The sequence below is a fragment of the Aythya ferina genome (genome assembly GCF_964211825.1).
Source record: "Aythya ferina genome assembly, chromosome: 16".
NCBI classification, from domain to species: domain Eukaryota; kingdom Metazoa; phylum Chordata; class Aves; order Anseriformes; family Anatidae; genus Aythya; species Aythya ferina.
This window is the reverse complement of record NC_140315.1, coordinates 9,211,852-9,227,098: the sequence shown is the minus strand read 5'-3', so window position 1 is coordinate 9,227,098 and position 15,247 is coordinate 9,211,852. Positions and strand designations below refer to the sequence as shown.

General features: G+C 58.3%; 1 protein-coding gene across 6 annotated transcripts in view; it reads left to right on the top strand.

The window, feature by feature from the left end:
* The window catches only part of CHD6 (chromodomain helicase DNA binding protein 6), a 68,729-nt gene that overhangs the window by 12,372 nt on the left and 41,110 nt on the right, over positions 1-15,247 (top strand). For all 6 annotated transcript variants that reach the window (XM_084538447.1, XM_084538448.1, XM_084538445.1 and 3 more), the window contains exons 2-3: positions 5,714-5,769; positions 13,115-13,611. In XM_084538447.1, the coding sequence (XP_084394573.1) occupies positions 5,737-5,769; positions 13,115-13,611 (530 nt within the window). In that variant the 5' untranslated portion in view covers positions 5,714-5,736. The remainder of the gene's footprint in view (positions 1-5,713; positions 5,770-13,114; positions 13,612-15,247) is intronic.

Here is a 15,247-nt window from a genome sequence, read left to right as displayed (position 1 = left end):
GAGCCGCTCGGCACGGTTGGAATAATCCTCGTCTAGCTCTTGCTGGTTTACAGTGCAAATCGCTGCGGTGCCTCGGGCTGGCTTTCTTTTGTAGGGTTTCCACAAGAATGTTGCTTTTGAGGAAGAAAAAGGCAAAATTTGATCTTTCACCTGTCCTTGTAAAAATTCAGCCGGCATCAGCAAAGCTTCAGTCTCGGAAAACAAACAATTGATTTTTAAAGCTGCTGTTTGTCTCTGTGCTCTATTCCCTTTGCACCCGAACGCGGGAGGGCAGGAGCCTGTTACTAGCACCGGCTTCTGCTGCCTTCAATCCAGGAGCCTTCGTCTCCGGTGCAGCCCTCGGTTTGTGCTGAGCCTTAGCCAAGGACCCCCAGGCACTGTGCGGGTGACAAATTTCATCCCAGGAGTCTTGGAAGCCCCCAGTTGGCTCTGGCAGCCCTACCCCTAACGCTCACCTTCCCGGTAGCCCCAGACATTGCCCCTCAGCCAGCTCACAACCCAGAGGTTCACAGCCCCCCTGCAGGAGGGGTGTCCCGAGGCCGTTCCCTTTCCAGCCCTGCTGTGCCTGCAGCTCCTGACTTTGTGTTTCTCAGCCCTGGGCATGCTGGTGAGGCTGCTGGGCTGCTTCCCAGGCCAGGGGGCTCTCCAAGCTCTTTGCAGCTCCCCCTTGGCTTCTGCAGCCCATTTCCAGCCCCACTCCAATGTCTTCTTTAGGCTTTCCCTCTCGGTTACCCTAGCCCTAATTTTCCAGCTGCACCTTTTGACAAACCTGCCATAGAAAAGATTATTCCCAGTAAAGGTCTCGGGCAGCTTAAAATCTTCAGTAGCCCGTTTTTAGTACTTTTCCAAGAGGAAACCCTGGGCTTTCCTTATTCTGTCAACCTTAGCCCTCGTTTTCTGTCTGAGCATTAGGTGTGAACGTGCAAAACCCCAATGAGAGGTTCTCCCAGCCCAGCTTCCCTTGGGCAGCCCCTTCCCAGGCCCGTGTGAGCTGGAGGCTTCTTCTTTCCCTGACCCCTCACCTTTGTTTCCTGCAGAGCCCCAGACGAGCCCTGCAACCATTTCCCTGGTGAGGGCTTTCTCCCAGCCCCGAGCTCTTGGCGGTGTGAGCTTCTCCCAGGCCGGGTGTTTCGGCCGCTGTGAGACCCTTTCTGATACCTTAAAATGTTATCTGCACGTTCCTGGATTTATTTTTTTTTTAAAAACAAGTCAGCTGTTATTTCAAACTGGAGCACTCGGAGAGGATTGCACAACATTAACTCGCTTCTGTTCTCCCCCTTCCTTCTCACTTGCTCCTGGGGGATGGCCTCGCACCGGTGCCTTCTCCTGGCTGCAGGGCTGAAGCAGGATGCTCGTCGTAGCGTGGAGGCTGCTCCTTCCCAGTTCTGGATCCAAGGTTTGGATTTGGACTCTGCTGTTGCTCTCTGCCCAGGCCTGGGAGAAGTGATGCCCTGAGCTGGCATCGCCTGCAGCCCTGAAGAACTTCAACAGCTTTCTGGGCACGACTGATGTTGCAGCCAGTAAAGTAGTTTTTGGGCTCTCGTGTGGCTTTTAAAAGTTACGCACAAAGATGTCAGGGAAAAGGAGCCAGGAGCAGGGTGCTGAGCGCCCTGCCCCAGCTGCCCTCGTGGTCCCTGGGCATCAGGCTGGGGAGGAGCCGCGCTCTGCTCCGGGAGGGCAGGATGGGTGATGCCAAGATGTGAAGATTTTTGTTTTCTTTGTGTAAAACTGTAGCCTCAAGGCCTCTTGGAAAACTTGTTTGTTTTTTTTTTTAAAAAATTGAGTTTAAGCCTTCTTTGAAACCCTTTCATTTTCTTGGGACAAACAAGACCTTGAAAGAGCACAACGAGCCGAAGGCTTCTCCCTCCTGCCCAGGCTCAGTGGGTGACACTGCCCCTCGTGACTCCTCTAGCCCAGCAAAGCTTCCAGCGAGCCGCACACAGTGAGTGCTTCCCATCCCCGGGGCCATGCCGTGATCCCCCCCAGCTGATCAGAGCTATTCTAGGAGCCAGCAGATGGCCGGGCCCGGCCCGTTAGCGCGGGGCGGTGCTGGGTTCTGGAATGAGCACCCCGAGCCCTCTGTGAGCAGTCGCAGTGCTGGCACCCCGGCCGTGCGGTGCCCGAAGGACCACAGTGCCCGGAGGAGCTGCGTGTCCCAGCGGACTTCATTGCAGCGCTCACTGGTGCACAAGGTGATGGGTGTTAGGAGCTGCTTGTTGTCCTGCAGTAAAATTAAACCTGTCGGGTTTGGAAGCAAGGCTGGAGGGGTAACGCGTGGGCAGCGTCTGTCTGGGAGCTTCGTACGCTTCTGGCCACTACTTCAGGATTTCCCTCCTGGCTGCCCAAAGCCCGCGCGTTGCAGCCGGTCTTCCCAAGCAGCAGAAAAATGCAGCTTTCTGTGGCTGCAGACCACGAGCTGTGCAGTATGGAAATGAAATTCTTGGAGTATCAAACATTCTTTGAGACTTCGTTGTCCTCAAAGTTTCAAAACCTGGCTAACGATGTGCTTTTCCCATTGAACTTCTGTAGGTGGTGGCTTTGGGGCTGCGGTGGAGCATGTTTGAGCTTACCTGAGATGTGTTTGGTGGTAAAGGGGGACCCGAAGAGCTGCCTGCTCTAACGCCGCGTGCCAGTAGCAGGCAAGCTAGCCGTCAGACTATTTCTGTAACCCACATACTAGGAATTCTTCTGTGTCCTGCGGCAGATTGGCTCTTAGATTTCTGCCTCCAGCACTGGGACTTGCAGCATTTGGCTCTGCCACCCAGTCCTGCCCCTGGCCCCGTAGTAGCAGTGATGTTCGGGACATTTTCAGCTTTCTGGGTGGGTGAAAAAGAGAGAAGAAGCCCCTGATGGGTCAGCCTGCCCTCACAGTACCTTCTCTAGGTCTGGCAGGCTCAGAGAGGGGCTGCGAAACATCTCCTGGGCAGGGAGCTTGGGGCTGCTGGAGCTCAGCCAGGGAGCCTGGGATGCTGTCGGGAGGGGAGAGGGGGTTCAGTGTGCTGGGGCTGGGTGCCCTTCTGGTGGCACCTCTGGAAAGGAGCTCTTCCTTGGCAGGAGGGGTGGCACCGAGCCCTCCCCAGCCTCCTGGATGTGCCCCGCGTGCTTTCCAGCAGCCCTGCCAGCTCCTATGAGCCCTGAGCATGCCAGGAAACAGCTCATCACCCTGATCTGAGTTCTGTCTTGGAGCTCCCTGTGCAGAAAGGGGAAAGGGCTGCTGCTGTAGGATTTTCAGTTTCAGAGCTCTCTGCCTGCAGGCCGGCCCTCCTCCAGCACAGCCCCAGGCACTGCAGCATGCAGCAGAGGCTGGGAGCTGGGAGGCTGCTGCCCTGCTCGTCTCAGCCCCTGGAACAGCACAATGCCAGAGCTGAGCCCAGGGCTTTCTCCTGCAGCTCGTACTGACAGAGCTTGTATGAAATGGCTCTAAAATACCAGGAGGAGAGGAGCAAGGGAGGTGCAGAGTGCTGGGTGTCCCCTTCCAGCGCTGGCCCTCGTGGCCAAGGCTCTGCCCTCACAGGCTCAGCCCTACGAGCACCGCGCCTGATCCAGGCTAAGACAGGCTCGCTCAGCCTCTGAATGGGGGAAATCAATCCTCCAGCTGCAGAACAGAGCCCGGCCGCTCTCGTGAGGAGGTTGGTAAAAGGGGAAGAGCACACGGGCACTGCCTGGGCTTGGGGTGGTGTTGGCTCAGACACGGAATTTCTGATAACGTTTCTGGCTCCTGCACAAAGATTTCAACTCTTGGAGGAACCCAGGCAGGCATGCCAGGAAATCCAGGCATGCTGTGGATTCGGTCTGGTGTAGGGCTGTCTGGCACTTCCAGAACAACAAAAATAAATTCAGGGGAGGAGGAGAGTAACCCGGCGTGCCCCAAATTGTGTAACTGGAAGCGTCGCTGCTAGCAGCAGCTGCTTTGTAGAGGCTGTGCCATAGAGAGAAGGTCTTCTGCTGGTGCAGAGGGACAAAACAGCTTCCAGCAGCACTTTGCTGGTCTGTGCAGCTCCCACTGCACAGCCAGGACACGATGTGTGCTCCTGCCACTACCTGCAGCCAGGGGCATGAGGAGCTGGTAGCACGGCATGGTGAAGGGCTTGCCTTTGCCTGGGGTGCCCTGCAGCTCCCGCAGCCGCTCGGTGCTGGGGCTGCTGTAGGCTGGCAACGCTGCTATGGGATGTGCATCAATTATATCGGGTTAAAAAGGCAGAAAAACTTCGGCACGGAGCGTAAAAGCTCCCTGTTTGCAGCCGTGGCAATAAAGTAGTCGCCTGGAGCACTTACATGGTGTGGTGGCGAGAACATGGTGATCTCCATATGAAAACCATAAGCTCGTTTAGAAAATTGGGCTGGCTCATTTGAGATCAGGATTTCTCTTTAGTCTGCAAATACTCAATTAGCATGGAAATGGCTGGTTAAACGGGGCTCCCGGAACATACAGCAGGAACATGCAGCAGTGCCAGCGGTGCTGGTGCTCCTTTGGGATGTGGGAGCAGCTCCGGGCTCCCAGGCCAGGCTGTCCGTGACGGCAAATCCACGGGACCACGAGCAGCCGAAGTGTTGGCTGCCCCACGTGCCCTGCCAGCTGCCCTCACTGTCACAGCTCCCGTCCTTTGGGAGCAGGAGCAGGCACGCAGGGCCTGCAGGGCCCCGGGTGCTGCCATCCTGGTGGGCAGCCTCCTGCAGCAGGTAGCTGTGTGCGGGCAGGAGGCCAGGCGCCCTCTCCTGCTGCTGGTGGTGACATCGCTGGGGGAGCGGGTGGTGGCCGTGCAGGGCCGGGCATCTTCCAGCTGCTTCACGGAGAGGCAGGCAGAAGAAAGCAAGCCCAGAGACGTTTTCCTGTCTTTTCGGTAGGGTGAGAGGAGGATCTTGGCTGCTCTGTTCCCTACATGTCCTTCGCTGGCTGTGGCTGTGCTGAGTGCTTTTGGGCACAGCTCTGTCCTGGGGCTGTGGCCTGCAGGGAGAGCTCCGGGGCTCCCCTGCTGGGTGTGTGCCCAGAAGTGACCCAGAAGGGTCCCCAGAGGATGTTCCCTGCTGACAGAGACATCGGCGGTGCCGCTGGAGCCATCTCCACGGCTGCAGGAGGCTGGCTCGGTGTGCCTGGAAGTGCTTTGCCCCGGGAGAGCTCTGCTCTGGGGGATGGCCTGGATGAATCCTGGGGGCGCCTGGCTGAGAGCGGTGACACCGGCTGCAGGGCGAGGGGTGATGGGGGAGCTCCCGCAGCACCGGGTGGCTTGGAGCCAGGGTGAGGAACACCACAGCAAGGATTTTTCCCCATCCCCAGCCATGGGATGCAGGGACATCCCTCGCCTCCGGTGCCCGCCGAGCTCCCGCGTCCCGTCTGCATCCCGTACTTTTGTCGTCGCCGTTTGGCACAAGCTGCTTCGCTGCTTCCCTTTGCTGCTGCAGGATTGGCAGCACCTGACACCGCTCGGGTGCCTGCTGTAGGGCTTCTGGCAGGCAGGTTGGCGTCTCCACCAGCCCCAGGTACTGGGGTGATGCTGGGTTCAGGGAGCGCCGCGTTGCGTGGGGTTGCAGAGTCCCCGTGGCTCAGCAGACCGCAGGTCCCCAGTTTGTCCCTGAGAGCCTTTCACTCGGGCAGCCTCGTTACCCTGGGTGGGACTGGGGGCTGCACAGCCTCTTGGAGGGGTGAGGTGGACGGGTTGAGTACCTGGAGTTCTCCAGTCTCTTTATTGTCAATGTTTTTGTGTGTGTCTTACAGAAGTAACGCTCAGCCCAGATTTGATGATAATGAAAATAGAGAAAAGAGACAAGCAGGTGTGTGACCCTCTCTCCTTCTCCTAGCTGAGCTGTCGAGGCCTTGGGACCTTGTCCTGCGTGTGAGTGGTTGCAGCTCATGTGTGGTGGGAAGGGGGCAGGGAGGGCTCGTTGTATTTCCAGGCAGGGCCACAGCTCAGGATGGGGAAATTTGAGCAGAGCCGCAGCCTGGAGTGGATAAGCATTGCTTGGGCAATCGAACAGGGTGGGATTTGTCTTCAGTAATCAAAACACTCGCGATTTGCTCTCATTCCTCATGTAGGAGCAGCCCTTCTTTTCCCCCAAAGTCACTGGTGCTGCTTCTTGTTTGAACCTCGTGGTGCCTGTGTTATTTGTGCTGTGACTGCTGCTAACGATGCAGCACTCCGGGACCAGCACCAGTGTGGAGGCCGGGGACCAGCACAGCTGCAGGGCTGCGAGAGCTGGGCCAGCAAATCTTCCCTTGCTCAGAAATAATCCCATCCCACCAAGCTGCCATTTCCGAATTGCTGCCTCGGCTCGTAACTACCTGCTGTTCCCAGGGGAGATTTATGAGCCCGTGGTCTTTGTGTTCACTGTGTGCACAGCAAAACCTGCCCGTCCGTGCTCTGCGAGGGGGAAAGGACCCGTTACGTGTACGGAGGCTCTCCCAGCAAGGGTGAAATATGGCAGGAGGTATAAAACAACCCGGTCCTCCCCGAGCTGATTTGTGGCTGTGCTGCTTTAATGGGAAACCATTAAACTGGCCGTGGAGCTGAGGGATAAATCTGCTGGAGGCCACGGGCTGGGGCTGCTCCTGGCCAGCTCCGTGGCGATGCCTCGGTGCTGCTCGGGGCTGTGGGGTGTCGTGGTGCTGCGCCAGGTTTTTGCGAGGGGGAATAGGGGGAGGATTTGGAAAAGGGGGTGCTGGGGCTGTCAGCTTGTGGCACACCGAACGTGGCAAACGCAGGAAGGTGAGTGCAGGGTGCTGGGGCCAGACGGAGCAGTGAGTTTGATAACAGCGGGTCCTAGAGGTGCTGCAGGGAGGCAGAGCCAGCCTGAAGCTGAGGGGAAGAGGTCACCAGCGCTGTGGGTTATGAGCACGGCCAAACCAGCCTCCTCCGGCACGTGGGGATTGGAAATAGCTCAGCTGTCAGCGTGTTGTGTCCCTGTGCCTGCAGATGGAGTCTGGGAGGGAGGTAAAGGTGAGCTGGTGTGAGGAAGGGGAGGTGTCTGCATCGCTGTTCTTCCTGAGCGGTGCGTGGAGATGTGGGGGGTTTGTCACCACGCTGTGACTAACTCATGAAAGCCGTCACCTCCCTCGTGACTTACGAGGCGGCGTGCCAGGGCTGCTGGAGGTGGGGAGGGTGCCTGCTTCCCTGGGGCGTGATGGCAGGCGATGGATTTTCTCCGGGATGTTCAGCGGATCCGGCGGCGCCGTCCTTCCCCAGGCAGCGTTCCCGTTCCTGGCTGTGTCCTGCTCCTGCCTGGGCCCTAAAGGGTCTGCTTTGTTCCTGCCATAGTAAGCAGGGCGCTGCTGCTGCTGATTTCTACCAAGCTCTGACACGCTGTAAGAGCACAGCGACGTTTCTCGCCTGTCGGAGTGGTAGAGGATGGGGAGCACTGCGAGTCCGAGGCTCCTGCCTGGTCCTGGAGGTTCTTCTGTTTTTTTGAGCCTGGGTTTGGAGATTAGCGGTGTGGGGAGGCCGTGGGCAGCGAGAACATCCCAGGACTGTGGGTACGGTGCTGGCGGGCACAGCGCACATTCCCCCCCAGCAGCCCGGCGTCCCGCGGTGCCTCTGAAGGAAGCTCTGCTTTGCCCTCGCTTCCAGTTCTCGCTGCATGAGCCGAGGCTATTTCCTGAATTTTATGGGTCTGTTGTAGTGAAACGTGAGCTTTGATGTCTCGCCTACTGCAAATGGTGCCGAGGCCATAAACAGAGCTCGCCCAACAGCGGAGGGACCCCGTGCCGGAGGGCTGGGGCTCCCTTTGGGAGGGTGTCTGTGGTTCAATCCCGAGCTATGTCCCTGGGCTCCTGGCACACTTGGGGCTTTTTTGTCATGCTGAGGCAGTCAGGTACAGCAGCCCTGGTGCTGGCTGCACGGAGGAGCCTTGCTGTGCTGAGCAGCCCGCGGCTAGCTGCTCTGCTCAGGGTGAAGGCAGGGCGAGCCGGGGCTGCCCTGCTCCTCGAGCTGACCCCTAGAGCTGCCATCCCAGGGGCTGCTCACCCCACTGCTGCTTCTGCTTCTCTGCAGGGTCCCCTGGACACCGTGCCATTAGTCCCAAACCACAGCGTCCCCCCCTGCCTCCCCCCTGCCTCCCACCCGTGCTGCCAGGACCAGCCCAGCCTCAGGACCTGGCTGGGTGAGGTGCCCTGGGAACAGGGCCAGCCCCCAGCTCCGTCACGCTCATCCCACGGCGACTGCGGAGCCTGTTCAGAGACATGACGGAGGGTGGCACTTGTGTATTTTTAGCTTCTGCTGCATTGCAAGAAGAGCTGGAAACGAGGGGTGTGGACAGGCAGCAGCTAGGATGCAACAGCCCGTGCTGTGCGCGCCGCCGGTGGGGACTGCAGCTGCCAGTGGGGGTGGCTCAACAACAGCCTGTGAAAATGCAGTGTATGGAAAAAGCTGCCTTTTTCCACGCCTTTTGGGGTGCCCCGCAGCCAGCCGTGGGGCTGGAGCTGTCCTGGGGAGGCAGAGCTGGGCGATGCTGCCCGCCTGGGGCGCTGGGCAGCCTCCCCTGGCACTGCGTGACCAGCGCCGCCTGTACTGGCTGGGGGTGATGCTGTACCCTGCCAGGTACCTGGGCACCTTCTGGTGCCGTTTCCCACACGTCCTGAATTAAAAAAATGGAAAGTTTTGGCAAATTGGGACTTCACGTGAAATAAAGCAATTTTAAGTTCAGGAAACACACCATTAAGGCCCACCCTAACCTTGGCTTTGCCCTCTGATGGGATAGTGCAATTAGAAGTGCTCTCCATTAGCCTTGATGGCACTCTGGGGAGTTTTTAATTTATTTATTTTTTTTGCTCCTGACCTTCTCTTTGACAGTAGTTCGGCACATGGGAAAAGGCTTTGTGCTCCGGCTCCTGCCGAGGGATTTGCCGAGGGATCTGACTTAAATGTAATTTGTAGAAGGTTCCTCGGGGAATTAAAGAATGTATAAACTGTACATAAAAATGTATTCTGGAAACATAAAATCATTACAATCCTCACCAAAAAATGCTAGCTGAGAGACAATTCAAAGGAAAAGCTCTAAGGATAAAATACAAGGAGGATGGAGGCTGCTTGGTATTGTATGGGAGGCTTGGAGGAGGTGGGCATTGCCTACCGCTACCTGGATTTATTCTTCTTTCCTTCCCCCCTTCCTTGCCAAAACACCTCAGGAACACCAAAACTTGCAGGGTTAGACAGGTACATTGTAAGGCACACAGAAGACATGTAAAGAGGCTGTTCAATGTAAAAATATGTTCATCTTTAATTAAACGAGTTGTGAGAAAAAGGGCACACGGGGAATTCAAAATAAACCCATAACAAAGCAGGGCTAAAAATATTTTTAGGAACAGCTTGCTAAAAGCATGAAATCTGATAAATTCTGTTCCAAATATCTCAAGACTGAAAAGCCTTTGAGAGGAGCCACGGGGTAAAAAAGCAACCGAGGTGTCAAGTGAGTGCTGGCGGCACAGGGCGCTGGCACAGCTCTGCGAGGAACCCGCAGCCGTCCCCGGTGGCAGGCGGGCAGGAGAATTGCCCTTCAATTGAAGGGTTCGATGAGGATTTTTTTGAGCAAAGTAACACGTGCCAGCAGGATTGGATGGTATTGGCTCTGTCGCTGCAAAGGAGCCGATATAATGCTGGGAATCACTTGTTAGGAGCCGTCACCTGTCGGGGCTGTGCCTGCGGAAGGGAAGGTGCAGCAACGTGCTGCGGCTCCAGGATGGATCTGGGGCCCCTCTGAGACCAACAGATTTACCTGTGTGTTGGGTAAATCACTAGGAACTGTAATAAATGCTCAGTTTAATGCCTTTATATGTGAAAATACTACAGCGGTGATTAGTCAGGATAGCTTTTGTAAAGAAAAATCACCCCTTGCAATCTGTCGTGGGTTGTAAAGATGAGGGTAAGACCAGAAGGACTCGCAGACAGCTGCTCGCCAGCAGCAGCTCCCAACACCACTTCACAAAATGCTTTTAAAGAAGATGGGTGGTGCCCTCATCAGAGGTATTCCCATGAATTAACGACTGGCTAAAGACCAGGAGGGCTGTGTTGGCTTTCACAGCACCGCGTGGGGAGAAGGCTCCTGCTGGTGCTGCCCAGTCCACGCTCCCCAAAATCCCAGGGAAGGGGGGTGTACAGTGACCAACGTGCCATTACCTGAGGTGCTGAAATGCAAACTGAGTTGGAAGAGTTGTAGAAAAATCTTAAGACACGCCAAGTAACGCATACAGGGGTCCTGGCCCGATGGGTTCTTCTGGGGCTGTCCCCGCCCGTGGAGGAGACTGAAACACTGCGAGGGGCAGGGTTTGGGCAGGGAGAGAGAACAGAGCAGGAATCCTCCTGCTGCTGTGTGCTCCCTCTTCAGCACTGAGTGCTTTCCTGCTGCCACCCCAAGCCCAGTGGGGTTAGAAGAGGCAGGGAGAAGGGTAAGGCAGAAGGGCTGAGAGGTGGAGCAGCTTGGGCTCGTGTTGGAGGAGAGGCTTGGGTTGCTCGGTGGCTGTGCCGGGCAGGGGGAGCTCTGCAGAGGAGAGATGTGATGGAGGGTGACAAAACAGGGAACGGGGCAGAGGGCGGTGAGGAAATGCTGCTTTATCATCACCTCCTGGGAATTAGAAGCCACTTAGGAGGGCAGCAGGATGAAGACAAACTGAGTGTTTTTTCCCCGCATCTTATCAGCTGGTAGTACTGAACGCCGCCAGGTGTGTGGGAGCCCACAGTCACGGTGTGCTCCTGGGAGCTGCAAACGTGCTTTGAACCACGCAGGAGCACAGATCACATCGGGTTTGCTTTCCCAGGCTTTTTCTGTTGACTTTTGTTGAAGAGAAACCAGGAGAAACTGAACCTCATCGAGGGGAAGGAGGAAAAGCCTGTCCCTGTCCCTGGCTCTCCCCAGTGCACCAAGCCGACCACAAATGTTGGCACCAACAGGCAGGACGTGACCAAGAGCTTGCCATGGGTGACATGGAGCCCTCGGGACACACCAAGCAGCTTAGGGTTAGGATTAGGTGCAAAAGGGAGCCGGGGGCTGGCAGTCCTTGCTCAGTTGGCGTGGAGGTGCCTCATTTGGGTTCCCCCCTCTTCTCCTGCTGCCTGTGTGAGCCAGGAGCTGGGCAGTCCCACAAGCTGCTGTTCAATGACCCTTTCCTGGCAGGACAGCTTCAGGCTCTTCTAACTGCAGGCAAGCACTGCTGACTTGTCCCAAATCTCAGCTTTGACCCATCCCAGCAGGCTTTGACAGCTGATGCCCGCAGGGTGTCCCGAGGCGAGCGCCAGCTCTGCTGGACCTGGAGCCTGCGGCACTGCCTCGGAGGCGCAGGGGCTGGCGGCTGCCTCGCGGCGTTGCAGGAGGAGAGGAGAGGTCCTGTGGCCTGCTTGCAGTTTCTCATAATTTCTGACGGGTCGTGGTTGTCTCTGTACAGCGCTCAGCACCCTTTGTGGCCGGCAGGGACGTCTTTGCCAGCAGTCGCCCCGGAGCCCGGTGTGATCTGCTGAAGCAGCACCGTGCGGGCACAGACCGGGCACACGAAGTAGGTCACTGGAGGGCTGCCCGGCTGCCAGCTCCCTCAGCACACACGGGAGGTGTGGCCCGAGGCCATGGGGCTGGCGGACAATGCCAGCAGCAGGCCCCACAGCCTGGGTCAGAGCTGCAGATCCTGGTTTTCAGCGGGGCCAGAGGGACCTCTGGAGATGTTGGCCAGCACGTTGAGGTGTAGGTGCTCCCTTCTGGATGCTCACAGCAGTCCCTCTCCTCTCCAGAGCTTGCATCTGCCTGGCAGGACGTGACCACAGCAGCAGCACGGTCCTTGAAGCTCTCCCTGCAGCAATCCTGTCTGCTGGGGCTGCCAGCAGCAAGAGCTTTTGCTTGCTGTTGTGGCTGTGCCCCCGTTCCCCCGGCCTGGAGCACTGTGCTCATCCCCAGGGCTGCTGCTCAGTGCAGGAGCGGTGCCGGCCGCTGCGGAAGAAGCCTGCAGCCAGCCTGCAGGTCTCCCAGCTGTCCGGGCAGGCAGCGGCGAGCGCTGATTTTCGGGGATGAGCTGGTGCACACGACGAGAGGGACCCCATTCCCCGTGCCTCTGCCCCCAGGATGGGCTGTCGGGGACCGAGCTGCTCCAGGTGCTCAGCGCCGCGCCTGCTGCAGCCCCGACGGTGAGCAGGAGACGGCCTCGCTGCTGCTGGGGGGCACCCAAATTGCCCAAATTGCTGGCTGCAGCCCTGGCCCTGTTGGGAGCTCTGCTTGCAAGGCAGCAGCGCCTCGTGAGGCTTGAGCTACAAGCTGGGGCCAGGAAGGAGTGGTTCATGCTCCTGCCATGCTGGGATGCTGCAGGTTTGCTCTTTGCCTGGTATCTGTATTTGACTGCTGGGCAGTGTAGAAGCAAAAGGAGATCCAGCCCTGGGGGGGGTCTGCGAGCTTTTTGGCTGATCCAGCAGGACACGGGGTTCCAGGAGAGCCCGGCACACGGCTCCCAGGCTCTGCCCTGGGACACGGCTGCTGCGATACGCAGCGGGACCGGCCTTTAGGGGAGAATTAAGGCACTTCTGTGTCTTAGGACAAAAAGCTGTTACCACCCCACCGTGTTTTAGTTTCCACAAGAAGTCTGCGTCCCCGCTGGGATGAGCCTTGGCCTGGCAGCTTCCTTCCTTGGGCTGTCCTGTACCAGCCCCATCATCCCAGGTGCTCGCTGCTGGAAAACGTGTAGGAAATGAAGGGAGAAGAGGGGAGAGGAGAGAGCTCTGCTGGTTGGGGCTGGGGACCCAGGTACTGAGCAGCCCATGGGAGAGGCACTGCGCTGATCCGGGCTCTGCTCAAGGGGCAGGAGGGGACCTGAGCGCGTGGTCACTCGGGGTCTCAGCAGAGCAAGGGGCTGGAGGGTGCCACCAAAGCTGGGGCTGTGCTTGGAGGCAAAGGAGAGGTGCCAGCCACCTCGTCCCCGCGCCTCTGTGGGCCAGGGGGGAAGCAGGCAGGGACAGGGGGTCCTGCCCTCTGAACCGTGGCTGCATGGGGTGGCTGCTTGGCCTCAGCAAGGGTCCCCCGTACATCGAGGGGCACGGCTCACGCTCCCAGCACGTGGAGCCTTGCTGGGGCTGTATTTCAGCAGCCTCCCTGCAAACTCCTGCTGTTTCTCCATGTGTCATTTGCTTCACACCCCCCGTTTCTGTTCTCTCTGCAGCTGTCGAGCTTAAAAGTGCGGAGCCGCTCCCCAATGTCGGATGCCTCGGACACCTGGGAGTGCAAGGCGCAGGACCCCTTTGCCAGCAGCGAGGAGCAGGACGAGGTGCCCCAGCAGGCGACGGCCGCGGCCGTGGGCAGCCAGCACCCCGAGGAGGAGCCCAGCAGAGCTCCCCAGAAGCGGCCGAGCGCCCAGAACGGGATGCAGGACACCGGGGGTGTAGGCACGGGGGTGAAAAAGAAACGGAAGAAAAAGGATCAGGGAGAACAGGAAGGGGGAGAAAAAGCAGCTGTGGAGGTGAAACCAAAGAGGAGAAGAGAGCCTAAAGAACCAAAAGAGCCTAAAAAGGCCAAGGAGCCCAAGAAGCAGAAGGAGCCCAAACAGAGGGAGGTGGCCAAGAAGCCCCGGAAACCTCGGGAACCCAAAGCCCCCAAGGAACCTAAAGACAAGAAGAGCGGCTCTGAGCCTGCCTCCAGAGCAAGACCCAAGAAGAGCAGGTGGGTGCTGGCGTCACCTTGTCTCTGTGCCACTGCAGCTCGTGCAGGGTGCGCGGGCTCCTGGGGAGCCAGGAGCTGGTCTCTGGCTGCAGCTGTGGGCTCCCAGCAGAGCTGCAGCTGGGAGGCCTGAGGACTCCCTCGTACCGTGCAGCTGAACGCCACAGCCGCTGGTAATTCCTCATCCTATTAATTAACAGGCTGATTGGCCAGAAAAGGAGCTCTGATTTCTCAGCTCCCATTTCTTCTTAATTGGGAATGTATGCAGATAGCAGAGCAGGTGTCAGCAGGCACCAGCACCGTTTGATTTACTGCCGTGGACTGGCAAGAACAAATGTTTTGGAGAGTCCTGTGAAAAGCAGGCCTATCGATCGGAGCTGGGCCCTCCTCCTGTGCTGTAAATAACCCGGAGGACAGATGTATTTGTGTCGTGAATGTGACTAGTGCAGGATCCAGCTGGGAATTTTTCAGCAAAGCCCTTCTTTGTTGGAAAACATCAGTTTGGTGGGGCTTCTCAAAGGAACCGTTTTGGAAATGCTCACCAGAACGGGCTTCCGAGTACCCGCTGAACCCTCCTGCCCGCCTCCCCCTGCGGCTGCCTGTGTGCAGAGGGGCACAAACCCCACTTTGCCCCTGCCACGAGGGACGTGCAAAGGCAGCGCCGGGCACCTGAAGGGTTCCTGGCAGGCACAGACCGCAGGCGGTCCTGGAGCAACCCGTGGCTGTGCCAGCCCTGCAGGGTCAGCGCCTGCAGGTAACCCTCCCTGCTCCCAAAAAGCAGGATTTCTGGCCGGGCCGTATGGCTTGTGGCCAGGCAGGCCGTGTGGCCACCCCTTCCCGTGGCTCTCCCAGAGCCCCCGGCTTGGCCCTGAGCCCAGCCTGGCCTCGTGCCCGGCGCACCGGGGCTGCCGTGGCCTTGCCCGGCAGGAGGCTGAGCTGGAGGCCTTGAAGGCTGCTTGTTCCTGCCTCTGCCAGGGAGGAGGGGATGCAGCTGGCATCCTAACGCCGCCTCCGGTCAGAGCCTGCTGCGTGGGCAGCTCGCACACAGCCAGCCCTGCACTGGGACCAGCTCAGGGCCTGGGGGCAGGAGAGGGCCGAGGGGGGACCCGCGTGTGCCGGGGCCGGGTGAGGTGCCTGGGGACAGCGTGAGAAGCCTTGGCGAAGAGGTTGTTCAGTGTGAAAAACTCCCAGTTGAAATAACTCGAACACATCATCCAGCCACAAGAAGCTGTGCAGGAGTTTGGGGGTGCCACAAAGCTCCGGGCTGCCTCTTTCCCAGTTGAACCTGAGCTGAGGGAGCCTCCTCCCACCCATCTGCACCCTCCAGGAGGAGCAGGGCCTGCTCCTGCCCGGTCCTCAGCTCCTCCTGGCAGTGCTGCCCCTCCACAACCCCTTGTGGAGCCTTTTTTTGGCCGGGGACGTGGGGCTGGGTGACAGGAGAGGCTCCCGGCAGGCAGGCAGCAGGCGGGGTGGGTGCTCTGTGCAAACGGAGTGATTGCTGGGAGGCCTCTAAGTGGCAGCTAATGGTGGCATAATTTCTTCTAAATTGTTTCTAATCATAGCCAACTACTGGCTCATGAATGAAGCAGTTGTTAATTGTGACTTACAAATCAATATCCTGGGAGTTATCGCTCGGTGG